The 19,573-nt window shown below is 40.2% G+C and overlaps 1 protein-coding gene across 1 annotated transcript in view; it reads right to left on the bottom strand.

Moving 5' to 3' along the window:
* FAM172A (family with sequence similarity 172 member A) overlaps positions 1-19,573 on the bottom strand; it is a 204,094-nt gene that overhangs the window by 140,005 nt on the left and 44,516 nt on the right. Inside the window, exon 6 of the mRNA XM_030467632.1 lies at positions 3,600-3,665. Coding sequence (XP_030323492.1) covers positions 3,600-3,665 — 66 coding nt within the window. The remainder of the gene's footprint in view (positions 1-3,599; positions 3,666-19,573) is intronic.

The following is a 19,573-nucleotide window of genomic DNA, read 5'->3' on the forward strand; positions in this document are numbered from 1 at the left end:
ATCTGTAAAACATGAATACCATATTTTCTTTTAACCAATTATTAACTCACAGTGGGACTCCCTTCTGCATTGCTTTGACATGGCAGTGGCTTTTTTAAAAGCATTTGGTCATCTTGCTGGTAGTCTGTGTGCTCCTTGACTGACAAGAACTTCCATTTTCTTGTATTTTCTCATGCCTTCAATGAATTCTAGTAGTTTTTTTTTAAAAAGATACCTGTGTTGACTTCTCCCCCCAATATATTATTTCCTCCTGCTACACAAGAATCACTATGAAACATTCCTGCATGCCTTCCAAGACCATCACATTTACTCTTTTTCCATTCCTCTGATGAAAGCAGATGATTACAGCACTAAGCTGCATACTTGTTAGCTTTGTATTTGGGTTCTTATAGCATCCTGGTCTTAAAAACCATCTCATCCTGAAATTAGATTATTGTATTACATATCAATTTGTTCCAAGATCTCCTCTACTTACATGTGGAATTACAGACAGTTAGTCAGTATTATATCCTGTTTATAAAAAAACTATTAATATTCAAGTGAGAAAATTGGACAAGTAACATTGAAAATTACCATTTTCCATTTGAGCTGAGCATTATTTTTGCATGCAGCTCACCTATTACAGCCCATCAGCTCTCTTTCATTATTAGCCTTCACAGCTGTTACAAGCTCCTCAAATTCAGTTTCGGGTGATCTCACTGTAATTTTATATGCTACTTTCCAGCATTTATACTCTTTTCTATTTTCCTCTCTTGCACAGGACTTACTTTTGCTGCAAGTTTTTTTCCTACTTCTATTACCCTCCTTTACTAGTTTAAACTAGGTTTCTTTGTACTGTTACTTGGGAGTCTATCAGTGGTGATTTAAAGACAGACTTTATAAAGATTTAATTTATCACCCTCTATATACTTTCTTCATAGCCCTCTTCACAATCTATTTTTGACTGTTCTCTGTGTAATAGTGATTACTGGAGAGTGGTGCTCATACCTAATGCCAAATTTCCCACACTGCTCACAATTAAACTGCTGCCATGTATTTTCTGAGCTCTTATTTTGCTCCAGAACACCACCAATTTATGAAGCTTTGCACAGAATACATCTGAGAACAGCTTAAATGCAGACAAACTACATTGGTATGTAGAGAAACAAGATAAACCAGGTGCCTCGAGTTGCCAAAGAGTGGGTGTGAGTCCACCTGTGCCTGGTTAGGGCAGGCCCCCTATTACCAGGGGCCAATAAAGGTGGGACACACACCCACAGAGAGGAGCTCACTCTTGTGCGAGGCAATGGAGAGGCCAGCAGCTCGTCGAGCCTCAGGAGCAAGAAAGGCTCTTCCCGCTACATTTGGTAGAGAATGCGGGCAACTTGAAGGAAGAACAACTTCTGAAAGGCAGCAGTATGAGGAGCTAGCAACAGGAACATTCTCCCTGATTTGAAAAAGTGCCTGGGCTAACATTCTCCCTGAAAGGTATGACCAGCAAGCTCTTTGGATTGGAAACCCCTGAGCAGAGGGAAGCCAAGATAAGGATTCTCTCTTTGGAAACCCCTAAGCAGAGGGAAGCCAGGAGGATGGAATCCCATGAGGAAGGGTTAAAACCCATGTATGGAATCCCATGAGGAAGGGTTAAATCCCGTAATCCCATGAGGAACCAGCAACCCATGAGGAACCAGCAAGCTCTTTGGAAACCCCTGAGCAGAGGGAAGCCAAGAGAAGAGCAGACACAGGAGGGAGAAGAACAACTCGAGTCAGAAAGGCAGAGACTTTGTGAAAAGTGCCTGGGCTGACATTGAACGGTTTGCCTAGGCTGCAGCAGTGTGAGAAGCTAGGGTTAAATCCCGTAAGCTCTAAGTGTATGTTTGTGTCAGTGTTGTAATGTTTGTAAGCTAGGGCAAACTGGGAAAGCTTTGCTGTATAACAAAGGGTTAAATCCCGTAAGGAAAAAAAAAAAAAAAAGGGGAAATGTAGAGAAACAAGATAAACCAGGTGCCTCGAGTTGCCAAAGAGTGGGTGTGAGTCCACCTGTGCCTGGTTAGGGCAGGCCCCCTATTACCAGGGGGCCAATAAAGGTGGGACACACACCCACAAGGAGGGAGCTCACTGCTGTGTGAGGCAATGGAGAGGCCAGCAGCTCATCGAGCCTCAGGAGCAAGAAAGGCTCCTCCTGCTACATTTGGTACACCAGTGCTTCCTATGTAACTGATAAAGAAGAGTAAACACAGATTAATTCAACAGTGGAAGTCAGACAAGGACACCCTTCTCCCAAGCCAGACACCCAAATTTTGGGGTTGTGCATCACCCATGTGACAGAGGTGATGGAGGAGGTGCAACACCTACCCCAGCTTTGCTCACTTAAATTTTCTGAAGCTAACAGGTCAGCCTCAGCACTGCACTGCTTACAGGCATACTGCTTGTTAAAAAGGACATTCAAAGAAACTTCTACAGCCCCAAAATCCAGGCAATTGACAGTTTACAAATGACAGCTTCCTGGTTTGGCAGAGAGAGTGTCTCGTGGCTAGGGAAAGTCTCTCTCCAAGCTTTTCCTGTCTGGAACATGGAAGCACTCCTTTGAGCAAGACTTCCCCAATAAAGAAAATTAGCGGTGCACAGAAGTCATGGAGAACATGAGCAGCCCTGCACCAAGCATCTGCCACCAGGAACCCAGTCCTCTTCTCTGCCTTCTCTGACTGGGAGAGCTGCTACTCTCCCTCCTGATGCTCCATGAATTTCTTGGCACAGCTCCTTCTGTTCCAGCCAGAGGAAGTCTGCCCAGGAAACCCTGAGTAGTTTGAGAGGGTTATGAAAGCATCCCCCGAAAAACATCACTTATGGAATGGAAGTGGGAGCTGCAAAACATTATAGAACCTCTAAAAAATAAAGGAATTTTTTTCTTCCTTAGCCCAAAGGTGTTTTCCCCATCTGAGTATGAAGGACTGGCTGACAACAGCAGCAATGCAGAAGTTTCTCAAAGACTCTAAGAATCCTTTATGATTCTGATGGAAAACTCACACAGTGATGTCAGACCAGTCTCCCCCCTACACTCTGCATTATGAAGTATAAAAACACTTGAACATATCATGGTATCATTTATATAAACAAACACTTTCATACTTATTCACTTGGGAGTGGCTCCATCACTGAAAGGTTGGTCACGTATTTTCACTAAACAGCAGCAGCATCTTATAATATGCCCATGTTATAACTTACTGGAAAAGTACATTTTAGAAAAAGAAAAGTTTTCTGAAATGCGATTTGAGTTTATTCCTCCACCTGCAAAGGCGTATTTGTTCTCTACATCCAGCTGCTGAGATTTCAAAACAGTCAGGAATGCTTTTCAAAACGTTTCCTCCATCAAACATACCACATATTGAAAATTCTGGTATCTGGTAAAGCAAAGGAGGCTCAGCTGGAGAAATCAAACACATGGGAAGTCAGGTGGAACCAAGTCTCTGCATGAGGAGACAGTGTCCTGAGACAATGCCCTGCTCAAAGTCTTGGCACATTTTGTATTTATTTGAATATTAGGTTGAAGGCTCTTCTTTTTTCAGATCCAAAGAACTGATCCCAATGTCTTTGGGAAAGAAAAAAATAATCATACTTACTGGAAGAGTTACTTTCTTCAAGTGGCACTCCTTTTGCAGTAGTTCATAAACATACTTAGTAATGATCTGAAAGGAAAAAAAAAAAGATAAAAAGAAATATGAACAGTTGTTAAACCACTTATAGTAATGACATATCCAGTCAAAGACCACTTAAAGGCTAGTTGGTAGAACTTCTAAGCACTTGTATATGTCTTGCCACTTATCTAAATTATTTACTATACCACTAATTGTAGAAATCAGAGCTTTACACAAAAAGGTCCTCTCTGTCCCTCAGAAAAGGCTGCTTGCCAGTACAAAGAAATTGTAACTGTACCTGTGAACCCATCACGTGCTGGTGTGTGAATAATAATGTGCCTCAAAATGAAGGATTATAACCAATTAATATATACTCGGGGGTATAAGAAAGGCTCTCTTTTGGAAAGGAATACTTTAAAAGCATTTTTTTCCATAAGCAGGACTCTTCCCCCCTGCAGGTTCCCTTCATGAGCTACATGGAGAGCAGATCTTTAGTCACCCTCAGCACAAGTTGCCTTCCCATTTCCATTCACTGAGCAGGGGAGGGGATGGGTCAAAGGTTTCTAAGAAGAAGAAAACCCCTGACAGATTCCCCACTATGGGAGAATTTAAGTTTCTTGTCTCCATGAAAAAATAAAATTGATATTTTAGACCTGAAACAAAACGAATTATTTCAAAGAGCAACAAAAAAAAATTTCAACCTAGCTGCACTGACAAGACTTGCTGTCTCAAATGTAACCAAGTTATTCAAACTTCAAAGGCTTGTCTACTATCTAGACAAATGGTTTTCTACCCTATACATCCTAAGAAAAATGGAGATGCAGATATAACAACTTTCTAACTATTATTAATTTGGGAATTAAGCCGAGGAACAAACTAAAGTGCTTTGTCCATACAGGGCTGTAAAAATGTTTGAGAAGCAACTGCCTAGATTTCAGTGGTTTGAGGAGTTGGGGGGGAAAAAAAAATAAATAAAAAAAAGTATATTAAAGAGGAAAATAAGCGCTCATTAAGAGTCTCAAATGGTTTTGCCTTTCTTTTACTGTTTGATGAACTACGTTTAAACTCCAGACAGGACAAGATTAAAGTCACAAAATATTAATCCAAGAATACCTGGGTACCAGCCCAGCTGATATTCTTTAGTCCAACCCCTCAAAGCCACAATTACAGCCATCTGAACCAACATCACATTAAACCACAGCAGAAATGTCACTGTAACAAAGCTCCCAAGCTCGTGGCATCTTAACAGCACACAGTGAACTGAGCAAGTAGGAGCCAGGGTATCATAAAGTTCAAGTTTAATTTTCCAAATGTGCAACCAGCAAATAAAGTTTCAATGAAGTCCGAAAATTTTCATTATGTACATGTGAGCAAACACAATATCCAAACCTTTGGAACACGTTTGAACAAATCAGAGGTACTGATGAAAGCTAATTAAAAAAATCTTGGCCTGTGCCCCTCCCTTCCTTTCACAAAACCCCAAAATAATCTTTATTGGCATTATGTGAATTCTTTGCTGCCCTGCTCAAATACGTTTACTGATAGAGTTATGTTCAAAAAACTTTATGGTTTTAAAGAAAATCAGTCCTACTGAACATTACTATCTACAGGGAAACTGCACTTGGAGAAGGAATTTAGCTGTGAGCGATGAGTTGATTTAAGATATGTTTATCCCCAAAGCAGTATGTCAGGAACATGCATACAGTGTAATTTTACCTCCAGGGCTAAGCTTTCTATGGTTCACCGAAATCAGCTCCAGTGTAATGCCAACAAGCAAAGCAGTTAAGTTCCTGCAGTCTCAGATGCTGATGGTGTACAGATATTAAGATGAGTATAATGATAATATGGCCGCAAACACAGAAATTTTATTTTTCACTCTAGATTCAGGCATCTACTAACCATCAAAACCACTAAAAGAACACTTGGAAGAGAAAAAAAATTGCAATGAAGAAAATACATTTTAGACACCGCTTGTAAAAAAATCTACCCCTTTTTTGCAGCTATGTGTTTGTATCTATTTCTTACATTTTCTCTCACCTTATTTAGTCTGTAATGTCTTCAGGGCATAAGTAAACCTTTACTAATTTTTTCCACAGCCTGGCTCAATCTCTTAACTGGCTCTTCATGCACCTTGCTAACACAATAAAGTAAGTGATATAAGCCTTAAAAGTGGGACTTAATTCAGTAGAGCACACTGCTATAGCAAAGACATAACCTAATGAATGCTTTTAATAAGAATAAACATGAAGAATTATACAGTAGGTTGGAATCCTGGTTGCAAAGTGTGAGATGATGAACCTGAGGCAGCTCAGCACCTGGATGCTCCCCACATCCCAGAGAGATCTGTGGAAAAATTGCCCTAAAGTACCCAGAATATATGGGACAACACGTGGGGGTTTGTGGCAGCACATCAACAAGTTCAGGAACGTCCTAGCACTACCAGCTTTAAAGGATGGAGGATGACACACAAGATTTCTTGAACTAGCATTAAACCCCCAAATTTCCCAGATTTTATCAACATATATGTTGATATTTTATCCCAAAATATCATCATACCAGGTTTTCTGCACTTAGCATGGATGTGCCTGGGAATTCTAGCAGAATCCTGCCCTACTTTGGAATATGTATGCAAACACTGAGAATGATACAAATCCAACATTACTTTAGGAAAGTTATGCTTTTAATTACTTCCTGTCGTTTTATGGCTGATCCTTAATTCTGAAAAAAAACCCCAACTTTTAAAATACCTTTTGTGTAGCCATTAAGGAGAGAAGGGAAGTGTATTTTTTTATTTATGCAGCACTAATCTGACTTCCTATTACAAATCTAGACAATTTTAATAGCCAGAACTTCTTTGAGTAGTAGTATCAGCCTATGTATGCTAGTATTTTACCTTTAAGATTTGAAAAGTGTTGCATGATATTGAAAAATGCCTTATGATTTCTCGGATGTGACTTCTTGAGAAGATATGGTTGCACTCTACGAACCTTCCCAGACTAATTTTTGGTCATATGGTTGCTCACATCTTCAGCCCTTTAGTGGTTGAGGCTTCCCAATCCAATCCAGTGTCATTAAGTCATACAGAACTATCAGGTAACAAATTGCCCATCACAAGGCAAAATCCAGCACTTGCTAGAGAGCCCTGCTCATGCATTTGTTCTAACTTTATATGTATTTGTATTATATTATTATATTTATGCCTATAGTATGTTGCCAGCACCAGAAGCAGCATTCTGCACTGTAATTCAAGGCAACAAATGATGTTGCTGGTGAGGAGTCAGCACCATAAGATGGGAAAGGAAAAAGAACCAGGGCTTGCCTAAAGTGGGTGAAATTAAGAAGAGTTTCCTCTTGAAGAGTGGAGGAAAAAAATGGTAAATCTGTCTGTCTCATATGAGCCACTGGGAACTTCATCCCCATCTTACAGTTATCTCTGTTCATCCAATTTCAAGTACAGTTTATCAGGAAAACACATCCCAAGTAGGATAAGTACCTGATCTAAGCACTATCAAGTTATTTCTATTGCCTGCTCTGGGAACTAGGGGAAAAAAACCAAACCCAGATAAGAGAGAGGAGGGAAGAGAGAAGAGAGAAGAGAGAGAAGAGAGAGAAGAGAGAGAAGAGAGAGAAGAGAGAGAAGAGAGAGAAGAGAGAGAAGAGAGAGAAAGAGAGAGAAGAGAGAGAAGAGAGAGAAGAGAGAGAAGAGAGAGAAGAGAGAGAAGAGAGAGAAGAGAGAGAAGAGAGAGAAGAGAGAGAAAGAGAAGAGAAGAGAGAAGAGAGGAGAAAGAGAAAAGAGAAGAGAGAGAGAAAGAGAGAAGAGAGAAGGAGAGAGAGAGGAAGAGAGAGAAGAGAGAGAAGAGAGAGAAGAGAGAGAAGAGAGAGAAGAGAGAGAAGAGAGAGAAGAGAGAGAGAGAGAAGAGAGAGAAGAGAGAGAAGAGAGAGAAGAGAGAGAAGAGAGAGAAGAGAGAGAAGAGAGAAGAGAGAGAAGAGAGAGAAGAGAGAGAAGAGAGAAGAGAGAAGAGAGAAGAGAGAGAGAGAAGAGAAGAGAGAAGAGAGAAGAGAGAAGAGAGAAAGAGAGAAGAAAGAAGAGAAGAGAAGAGAAGAGAAGAGAAGAGAAGAGAAGAGAAGAGAAGAGAAGAGAAGAGAAGAGAAGAGAAGAGAAGAGAAAAAAGAGAAAAGAGAGAAAAAGAGAAAAAGAAAAGAGAAAAGAGAAAAAAGAGGAAAGAGAAGGTTCTGGGTAGACCTTAGAGCACCTTCCAGGGCCTGAAGGGGCTTCAGGAAAGCTGGGGAGGGACTTGGGACAAGGGCCTGCAGGGATGAGATGAGGGGGACGGGTTTGGAGCTGCAAAAGGGGAGACTGAGGGATTCTAAGGGACAAATCATTTGCTGTCAGGCTGGTGAGACCCTGGCCCAGGCTGCCCAGAGACACTGTGGCTGCCCCATCCCTAGAAATACCCAAGGTCAGGTAGGATGGGGCTCTGAACAACCTGATCTAGTGGAAGAGGTCCCTGCCTGTGTCAAGGAGTGTTGGACTAGATGACTTAGAATCACAGAATGCCTTGTGTTGCAAGGAAACTTTCAGTTATATTGCTCACATACAGGACCTACTTAGTGACTGTTTTCAATTACCAAAAAATACTGGAAAGATTCTGCTGGCAGTATAATTTGCAAGATCTTTGCAATACATCCTGAATCCAGGTGATCAAAAGATCAATACCTGCATGCGACGATGAGAAGAGAAATGAAGGACTAAAAGCCACAGAGGCAGCACATTTAAAGCTAGAAAGAAACTACTGAAGCCTAAATATTATTGTAAAATGAAGACGAATACCAGAGACCCTTCAATACACTAAGGATCAGAGGTCTTCAAACAGCAAAAGTCTGCCCAAAAAGGAAGAGGGCAACTCCGAAATAATTCAGTTTAAAATAATACAACTCCTGTTTCAGTCCGCAAGAAACTGAAAGAAGTTTTATAACATCAAAAATGTCATGAACCAGCCTCACATCCATGAGGAAGAGCAGACCCCACTGCAGCTGACCCACTGGTGAACTTTTCCATAACAGAGATATCCAGGTACACGGACAGCAGATCACAACTCAGCGACTTGTTTCATAACACCTACATCCTAATCCAGAGGAGCTGCTTCAGTACATACCACATCAGAACCATGCTGTGATGCAGTGAAGTGCACTGAGCCTTGCTTGTTGAGTTCCCCCCCTGCTGTGCTTTACAACCCAAGCCCTCTGAATTGTCTTTCACCCCTTGAGCATGATCCCACCTTCAAACCCAGCCATGGGTAACCCTACCCACCACCATGCTACAGACACGAACAGAACAACCGCGAACTGGACATGGAGGGGAAAAAGAAAAAAAAAAAGACAAAACTAGACTACAAAAACTTTTCTGTAGACTGAATTACCTGAAAAATAAACCACACAAAACATATTAAAGAAATTACATGGGCTGGTGTGATTTGTGGCCTTTCACTCCTAAACCAACACCTATCAGGAATCACTGGGAATTGTTACCGCTCAACGTGAGCTCATGGATTCACAGCAGATGTGAAGAACCCTTTGGTGAATGCAAACCACAAAGTCTCTTCGAAGACAATCATATACCGCGTGTCCCTCTCCTTTCCCATATATGCATCCCTCGTGGCCAAAACCCCAACAACCCTACCAAATGGTGGGTGTATGGTTAACATCTCACTGAATCACCACAGCTGGAAAAGACCTCTAAGATAACCATACCCAACTGTCAGCAACCCCCAACCCCACTATAGCATGTCCTGAAATGCCTCATCTACATGAGTTTTAAATATTTACAGGGATGGTGACTCCACCAACTCCCTGGGGAGACTATTCCATTGCCTAAAATTAGAGATTATATGAAAAAAAACCCAAGCACATAGGACATGACAAAGGATAAAGCACATGCAAACAGCTGACCTTACAGCCACTCACATGGCAGAGGATGGATTACAAGAAGAAAGGATAGTTAACAGGCTGTTAACCCAAGCTGTCCACACCATTTCCTGCTCCTATACACTCCTACCACATTTCTGGAGAAAAAGGAAATGGGGCAAATCACCAGTTAAATCTATTCTTCTGGTGGACCAGATCCAGCTGGATGCATCTGAGATTTCCCACCTCATGCTCCTCATTCACAGGTACTCAAAACACAAATACAACCCCATCAGTGTCATTACTACTCCTGTTACCACTTCTCACTACTCCAAGGACTAAATGTGAATGGAGACAGAACTACTCTCTCAGTGTTAACTGAAGCTGTTTCCCATCAGGAGTGAGATGTGTTGGCAATGATGTGCTTACTTAGTGGAAAGGAGGCTTCTGCCTATTAAGATGTCACCTAGGGAAAAAACACTCCTTAAACACCCTATCAGATCACTTGTTTTCATTAGTTTCTAAATACAGTTCTCAAAGCACATGGAAGTCCAGAGAGAAAGAGAATCTAATGGCAATAAATTTGTTGTAGGCTTTTATTAGTGGCCAGTTTGTTTTTTTTTAATTATATTGATACATTTAAAATTAAGATTTGCTAATAAAACACAGGTGTGATAGCACTTTTCTTCTTGCTTGAATTCCTGGTTTTTCTTTTTTTTGAAAGCCACATCACAAAAAGGGTTAGTACATTATTAGTGTCATTAGTGTCAGTAGTGTGATATTGCTTATTAGCTTTTATGAGTTAACTTTAATCTCACTTTAATTGCCTATATACGCATGATAGAGGGAAAAAAAAAGGAACAATTGCAATAATATATATTAAAAAGACTTGCTCAGAAATCAATCACTGAAGTCTGACCACCCTCTACCTTCCAAAGTAACTCACTCAGATTTAATTTGCTATACTTTGAGTTGAAGAAAAACAAAAGACCACAATCAACCTCATTTGCCTTTGTGTCCCTTTTTTCCTAAAGTAGCATGATTGGACTTCACACAGAACGTGGAAAGATTCACTGCAAACTCCCCAGACCTCTAAAATGCTCCCAACTATCCATTCAGACCCAACATCACAAATTATCACCTCCTGAATTTATCTTTGTCAATAAATGGATCTCTCACCAGCAGAGAAAGGACACTGTTTTCAAATCATTTGAATTCAGCCTAAAAGCTCAGGCCCCTCAGCACTACTGGTATTTTCTAAGAACTTCCAGGCAGTGTACACAGGTTAGAGCTTTTATCAGTAATCTTAAAAACAAACAAGCATAAACCACTTGCAGCAATGCCATTATGAGTAATGGATTTTCCTGTTCTGCAAGATTTGTCTCCTGGCTGGAGATAAGCCTTTAAAGCAAAAAGATAAAACAAGCATGAGAAGGAAGCAATCCTCATAACATACAGCAGTCTAGCCACAACTTTTTCCTCTTTGCAGTGTAGGAGCAATAACATTCAGTGAAAAAAAAATGCAAAATGAATTCCAACTGACTGCCCTGAGGCAAATCTCAAGTGGTGGGACTGACCCGAGGCTTGCTACCATAGCCTTGGCTGAATGAGCTTTATTTTGACCCTCAAGTGACAAACCTGCCAAAAAGTAACAATGAGAGATGCAAAGGAACTTTTTGACATCCTGCTCTTGGACACATACCTACCCAAGAACTGGGACAAACAGAAAAAAAAAAAAAAAAAATCCACCATCACCACGCCAGAACAAAAATCCTTGAGGCTGAATGGACTTTCTATAGGCTCTGTTCACTGCAAGCTGAACAACATCAATACAAAACAAAACAAGAAAATTAAAAAAGAAAAAAATTAAAAAAAAAAGAAATCAATGGCATTTTATTTTCAAAATGCACAAAAGACCTCACTTGAATTATAGTGTGGGAGAACAATTCATTAAGATGGAATTGACGTTCACTCTAAGGGATTTCTTGCAGTTTCCACTGAAACCCATTCAATGTTAACACATGGTCATGATATTCTGGACTCTGAGTTGACTGATCACAAATAGGATCTCAAGATCTTTTGAGAGAATTAAATGAGAAACAACAGGGATTTGTCATGAATGCAGCATATACTGTTGATGTGATGTGACCCTATGTTTTGTTACATGGTCTTTGCTGACACCTGTTGGTTTATTTTTTGTTTTTCCTTTCTCCTCTTTTTCCTCTTTATGAAAAGCATCTTTAATTTTAGAAATTGCTTGGCCATTATTTGGCTTCAGAAATGGATTAATTGCATAGCTCATCTCATGAAAATTCTCTGTTATTTTAAATATGCATACATATATATATATATTAGTATTAAGGAGAGGCTTCAATCAAGCACCTTGCACTAGAAGCAGTACCAGCAGACAGCATGACCTCTTCTATATGCAAGCTGAAATAAGAAACAAAATGATGACAAGATTTCAAAACAAAGGAGGAAATTAATAAAAGCCCAAAAGAACAACAGAGAAAAAAGCATAAATGAGGCTTATAAACACATGTAAATATTCCAATTCAAGAATTAAAATGTAGGCTGGTTATTGTGACTAGATCTCACATTTGAGGTGAGTTATGAAAAGGGATCTGGAATAAAGAGCAGTTGCAGTTTTGATTATTCCAACTATTAATGAAAGAAACGTAGTTTAGGTGGGGAGGTGGTGCTATGCAGTTTTGAAAGGTTAAAAATCCATGCCAAACCCAACTGACATATCGGATTAACATAGTTAAAGCATACCAGCTTTTGTAGTCACAGACAAAAAAGTCAGTGATGTGTCAAGCATCTCATTTTGCCACCTTTGATTCCTCAGCAGAAATGACCAGATAAATATTCACAGATGGGGCTGAGGGCTTAATTTTATGCAAATCCAGAGCAGAACTCAACACCTTCTTTCCATAGCATGATGTCTTAACCATTTTGTCACTGTGCTCCAGAACAGTAGTGGGTCAAAATAAATTGGATTTACATAAATTTAGCTAAAAAGGTCCACAGAGCTAACTGTTGGCAGCATTTTTTTTTTTTTTTTTTCCTGGCAGAAGTAGTGTTTGATAACCTCAAAAACACAATTCAGGAAGATTTTTTATAGTTTCATTATTAAATAATGCCTGTACTTAGGTCAAGGAAACAAAACAGATCACACCAGCGTCATTAACTCATTACATACTTCAGTGACAAACTTGGGACTCTCACATATTCTGAGTGGCTGACAAAAGCCAGCAGTTAACTTCTAAGAGAAATGGCAAGCTTTATATCTGCTTTTCTGATCTATGATTATGACACCCAATTGTCTAAAAGAAACTTGCCCTTAAGGAGAGAAAAACCTGCCCTGCAGGCACTGTCTCTTCTGGGTGTATCAAGCTTAAGGTGAACAAAACACCTTTGGACACTGACGAATCTTTTTCTGCTCTTTTTCCTCACCTTTTCTCAAGTTATCCCCTTCTTCTTCCATATGATTGAGCCCATATAGCTTAATTTTGTCCCTCTGAAGAGGGAGCAAACTACAACAAACTCCAGGTATGGCAAATGCCAGGAGAACTTCCGATCAAGAGGTGAGGAAGACTGCTTGATATGTGACAATTAAAATCCTGACACTTTTGCTCTTGTATGAAATACTTTAATCATTTAACAGTGAAATAAAGTATTATTTGAAATGTCTTCAATAAATCCAAACTGTAAAGGTTGATTAATGTGGGGGTTTTTTTCTCATTTATTTTTAAAACAATATTACAAGGCAACGGAGGTTTATAGAATAAACATCATGGCCCACACTAATTCATTTATAACAAGATGATAGTATGTAAGGACAGTGTTAAACATCTTACTGGTGGCCAAAAAGCATAGCAGATGCTTTCTTCCTATAAAAGTATAACTGAAAATCTAATGTAGCCAATCATGCAGCATGTGCATGTCTAAAGACAGCAAATCAGTCACACTTCTCATTAAGATATGTGGGCAGGAGGATCAGGAGAAGAGAAAAAAACAGTTGCTGAAGCTCTGTAGACTAGAATTTGTTACAGTTTGATGAATTTTACCTATAAACCTTGTTTGGGAAGGAATCACAGTTTTCTCAGTCCAGACACCAAGACACAGCCCAGCTACACATGGAATTGCTTAACAGGACAGTGATTATAAGAAGGATCACAACAACTCATGATTTACTGCAAAATTCAAATATTAGATTATATCTTTGACCTTCTACTGAATATAAATACCATGAGAAGTTGGTTTTTTTTTTAATTATTATTGTCAAATGGGACATTTAGCAAGCTCCAATGCAAATTCTGTATTAAAACAGCATAATACTTAGCATGTCCAACTAATTAAACAGTTACTTCTAAAAAGTCTGTGAAGCTATGAAAGAGCCTGAGTCAGAAAATACTGTGTTTTGATGTCCATTTATATACTATGTGACCAGGACTGGTTCATGTTGGTGCCTATTTCCCACCAGAAGTCTGCATAATGGGATTTTTTGCTCTTTTAGAGGGGCTGGACACATTTGATTAGACAAGTGGTTCAATACAGTAGTTATCAGTAACAAGTTTGTCAAGTAGAAGTAAAGACTGCTCCTACTGAACAACGATATTAACATATTGTCTGGAAAAAGTAAATGTTTTCACAGCATCTGGTTTCTGTAACCTTTATAGTATGTCATAGAAACACTAAGTAGGCAATTTTACCAAATAGATGCACATAAGGAAAATGGACATCACCAACAGTGAGCAGCAGTGTGCAAATTATACCACAGCTGCTAGCCTACAGAATTCTGTGCCCAGTGAATGGGTGCTATAACATAGAAAGACACGTGAAAGACATTTGAAATCCACTGTGTATGAGATAGAATGAAGTGAACACAAATAACAGCCAAAGAGAATGAAATGAAAAGGTGAGTTTAGTGTCCTGGTTTGGGCAGGACCTTTATCCTGGCCCAAACCAGGACATTTAGGAATCAGACAGATTTTTGCCTATAAGAAACGTGATCTAAGACAAGATAATTTGGTACAATTGTCTCTCTGCCATGAGAACAGAGCAGAGAATCTGCACTGGGGATGACCTGCCCTCCATCAAATGCAAAGCTATGTTTATTCCTCCATTCAACAGTATGTGTGCTGTGATCACACATCCATGGAGCATCTTCATCATCAGTCATTCCATGGTAGTGGAATAATGGAACAAGCTGCCCAGGGAGGTGGTTGAGGCTTCATCCCAGGAGATGTTCAACGTGAGGCTTGAGGATGCTCTGAGCACCCTGACCTGGTTGAGGGTGCCCCTGCTGACTGCAGGGGGTTTGGGCTGGGGGACCTTCAAAGGTCAAAATAATTCCATGATTAATAGATTAATAGGCCCAAATAATTCTAAATAATAGATTAATAGGCCCAAATTATTCTATGATTAACCTGGGCTCATCTCATGAAAATTCTCAGTTACTTTAAACATGCATATACATATATATATATATATATATATATATATATATAGGACCACAAGCCAATGGTCTGAGGCTCTCCTCTTTCTTGCAGTCAGAAGAGGCACAAGGGGACCAGCATGCCACAGAGTCTGGCACCAGTCAGGCTGAAGAGTGGCAAGTGGTTGCATCACCATCTACATCACCATCTACAGCCTATAATCTTGTTTTCCATGCTTCTCATTTTTCTTTTTTCTCTTCTACAAACCAAGACTTCAGTTGTAAACCTGGGACTACCTTTTGGCCAGTGTTCACAAGGTGGCTCCAACCTGACTGAGATACAGGGCCCTTCCCTTGGTTGAAAAAGCTCTTTAACATCATCAAGCCCAACCATGAACCTAACATGGACAAGACCATAACTAAGCCACATCCCTAAGCACTAGATCTATACAGCTCTTAAACACCTCCAGGGGTGGTGAGTCCCCAGCTGCCCTGGGAATCCTGTTTTTAATGCCTGATAACCCTTCCAGTGAAGAAATTCTTCCTAACATCCAACCTAAACCTCCCCTGGTGCAGCTTGAGGCCAATGACACATAACTCCAGGTCCTGCTGCAACCTGTGAGCCAGGCTTGGGAGGATGCTCTAGCAGATTGCTTCTGGATGCAGCTTGAAAAGGGTCAGCAGCTACTACTGAAGTCATTCATGGGCAATAGCAAGGCACAGGTAAACAGAAACCAGCAGCTTGCCATGCCAACCCCATTTCTGTCCCCTAACCCATGGCAGAGACCAAGCCTTTCCTTGGGTTCAAGAAACGGATGCTTTGGGTTTTCTTTTACAACAGCAAAATGCCTCCACTGATACTGGAGACAATTGCTGCTGCTCCTTTTCATGTTGAGCCAAATAATCTGGTTTTGGCTGGGCTGAGGAGAAATTAACATTGTGGCTTCTCCTGCTATTTGTGCTGCTGGCTAATGTGTCTAATTTTCCCAACACAGTATTAATAAAATGATGAGTTGCAATGAAAGATCAAGAACACATGCATTCCTGAATACTGGAAATCAGCCCAAAATGAATGCAGTCTGTCAAAAAACACCTTTATGAAACAGGATTAAAAATGTGCATCAACCTTCAATTCTCACTTTTATTCACCTTATGATATACTTAATTTCTGTTCACTCTACTCATATTATCTCTAGGGCTACAGGCTATTTTTATGTCAAAAATTATTAGCAGGTCACTTAACACCGAAGCCAAATGAATTATGCTTTCTAATGTATATAGTAATATCCCCAGTGGGTTTCCTGTGGAGATGGACAGGTAAGGCCATGAAACTTAAAAACACAAGGATATAGTACAAATTTCAGCAAAGATTCTAACTTTCTAGAATACAGTGGTAAAGGTATTTTAAACTTTTAGGTGGACCGTGAACTGAAATTAGATTTTTCTTACAAAAAGATCAACAAACTCGGTTTCACCAATTTACTTTGGAATTAATCAAGCATACTGTACCTAGATAAAGAAATATTTCTTCCAGAAAGAAATATTATGTACTTTATTACTTTGCAGTTTTAGCTTACTGAGGTAGAAGCGATCTTGCTTTTAAGGTATATACTTGCTATTCAATATGCACTCTTGATCATTTCCACAAGCTTATTTCAACGTACTTACTATTAAAATCATTTTAATTTTATCTGTTTACAAACATGCCCGCCTGGAAATATTTTTTTCATATCACTGTGACAAAAAGCATGGCATTATGCTGATGTCTGAAGAACTCATGAAGCTTCTCACTCCATTGTTAATCCTGATGTGCAGTCCCCAGCAAAGTAGCATCCAGTACTCTCTAACAATCCCAACAAGTGCAGTTTTGCCAAACACCCCAAAAAGTGCAGTTTTGCCAAACACCCCAAAAAGTGCAGTTTTGCCAAACACAGTGGAGTTGAGCAGGGAGATGCACCCCATCAGGTTACACTTTTTCCAGTGCGTCATGAGACGCATCTTGAGAAATCAGATGGTGGGAGGCAATATGCACTCTGAAACTGAAACTACAAATAACAGAGGAATCTGGGAGCAGGTGGCAAGATCCATACTAATGGCAGCACCTGACAGAACCATAGCTCTGATACAGCAAGCAACTGTTCTTCGTCTGTGTCACATTCTGACTGCAACAGTCTGACATTCAACACCCGTTCTGCACAAGTGGTTAACAGTTGTCTTAAGATTCGTGGTGCTCCTTCTGGAGTTTATTTCATACTGTACTTACACAAAATGTCAGTGAATCATTACATCTGACCACCTCACAAAACTCAGAAACCAGAACATTTTCTCCCTAAGAAGACAGCTTCAAAAAATGCATGAGCCTATCCCCATCTACCACGGTCATTTCTCTCCCATCTCACAGAAGCAATTTTCTCTTAGGGTCTCTTGTCCACCAGGAAGCTCCATCACTGGAGTATGCAGATATCTGTAACACAGTTTGGGTGTTCCTCCTGAACAGCTCTCTGCATTTTTTTAACTGCTCAGCTTGATATAACCTGGAAGCTGCCCAAGCTTTGAGCAGGGGAGTTGACTGCAGAACCTCCAGAGGTGCATCAAAAATTATTCTCTAAGATAATAACCACTGCCACCACTAAACACATCCGAGCTACAATTATCACCTTGTGGTGGATTTGGCTGGGGCAGAGTTAATTTCCTTCATACCCATACATGTATGGGTCTATGCTTTGGATTTGTGATGAAAACAGAGCTGGTAACACAGGGATGCTTTAGGTGTTGCTCAGCATATCAAGGCCCTTTCTGCTCCTCACCATGCCCCACCAGCAAGCAGGTTCTGGGTTCACAATAAGCTGGGAGGAGACACAGCCAGGAGAGCAAGGAAAAGGATATGTGATGCCATATGGTGTCATGCTCAGAACAAAGGCTGGAGTAAGAAAGAAGAAGGGGGAGACATTTGGAATGACTCTTTTGATGGGGTATTTGTCTTCCCCAGTCACTGCTATTTGTGATGGAGCCCTTCCCTGGATGTGTCTGAACACCTGCCTGCAGGTAGAGAGGCACAAAGGACTTGAATGTAATTGTCCTGAAGTGTGCTGATTATCCCCAGTTTGAGCAGGGTGTCCCCTCCAGTGGTTACTCCTCACAAGCTGAGTGAAAAGGAGCTACCCACCACCATCAAGTAACATCAATCCCTGTTTAAAAATGGAGCCAGCTTTAAACTATTGCTCCGAACTACTGCTTTAACACACTGCTCTGAAGTATTGATTTGATTACTGCTCTGGATCTTGCACATATTAATTAACAAGTAGCTGCTATGGCACTTGGGTTGTCAGCTGTGGTGTAGCAGAAACTCTGATTTATGTCCTTTAGCTCTATCATATTATTATTATTAAAACTTATAACAAACTTTTGTTTTCTTTCTGTGTACCTACGCTCTGGCCTGTCATTCCAAACCTGTACAGGACACTGGGGAGGTGTGTGCATCCCCTGTAAAGAACAAATCAGGTTTCTTCATCCCTCACAAAGATTTCTCTCAATAGGCACATCAAGACATAAATGGGAAAGAAGACATCACCCATTTTTGCACTACTGGATTTAGTCACAAAGTAAATTCTTGTACCCTTTTGCTGCGACAGTGAATGCTATGCCCATGTGGATGCCTAGAACAGAAAAGATATGGTCCTCAGCCATCACTGTAATAGCAAAGCTCATGCTGCCATGAACAAGTACAAACATCTATGGATCACAATGTACACTTTAAGTGTGTGACAGAGAGATTTGCTTCTGCCCTTCTGCACACAATTCCAGTAGGTAGCACGTATGATATTAACTGCATTTTCACCCAGCAGGTGCATTTACTACAATGACTGCTGCACTACTCCAACAAACCTAACAAAACAAACCACTGTAACACTGGAAAAGGATTCATGAGTTTTGCCATAACTTGGCCATTTGTTTAGGTGATACCCTGACCACTCACATCTTTGATAACTGCTGCTTAGACAGAAACAGCAGCATTTGTACACAGGCATATCCTGCTGCACACAGATGCTGAAGGAGCTCAGTTTGCATCTCCTGAGCAATGGGGATGCTGGGTGCACTGTTTTCCAGTGAGCAGCCTGCTTTTTTGCAGAAGGCATGCCCTTCCTGTGGGAAAAAAAATAAAATAAAATAAAATAAAACAACAGCCAATGCTCTCCCTTAATAAAAGATATGTGAAGTTTTAACCTGAAGAAAACCCAGGAAGAACTTGTGTCAGCTACCAGCATCGTGTCCTGACAGCTGTGATACCTCATTCTGCCTCCACAAAAGCACCTCCCATCCTGGAGTTTCATTGATTCTATTTTGCTGGTGGCTATTTTAGCATTATTCTCCATCTCCACTGCTACCTGCAGTTTCAGGCAGGTTTATAGGTAATAGACAGAACAACATTTGTTGTAAAACTTAGAAGCTGAAAGCTTCTGTAAGTCAGTACTAACAGAGATGTTCACTTCAAAAATTTGATGTGCATAACCACAGTATCTACTAAAGCAGAATTAAAATGTTCTGTCAACAAAAATTACAAAAAAACAACCCCATTTGTTTTCAAAAGTTGAGATCAACTGTGATAATCAATCTT

Source organism: Calypte anna, chromosome Z (assembly GCF_003957555.1).
Source record: "Calypte anna isolate BGI_N300 chromosome Z, bCalAnn1_v1.p, whole genome shotgun sequence".
In the NCBI taxonomy this organism is placed as follows: domain Eukaryota; kingdom Metazoa; phylum Chordata; class Aves; order Apodiformes; family Trochilidae; genus Calypte; species Calypte anna.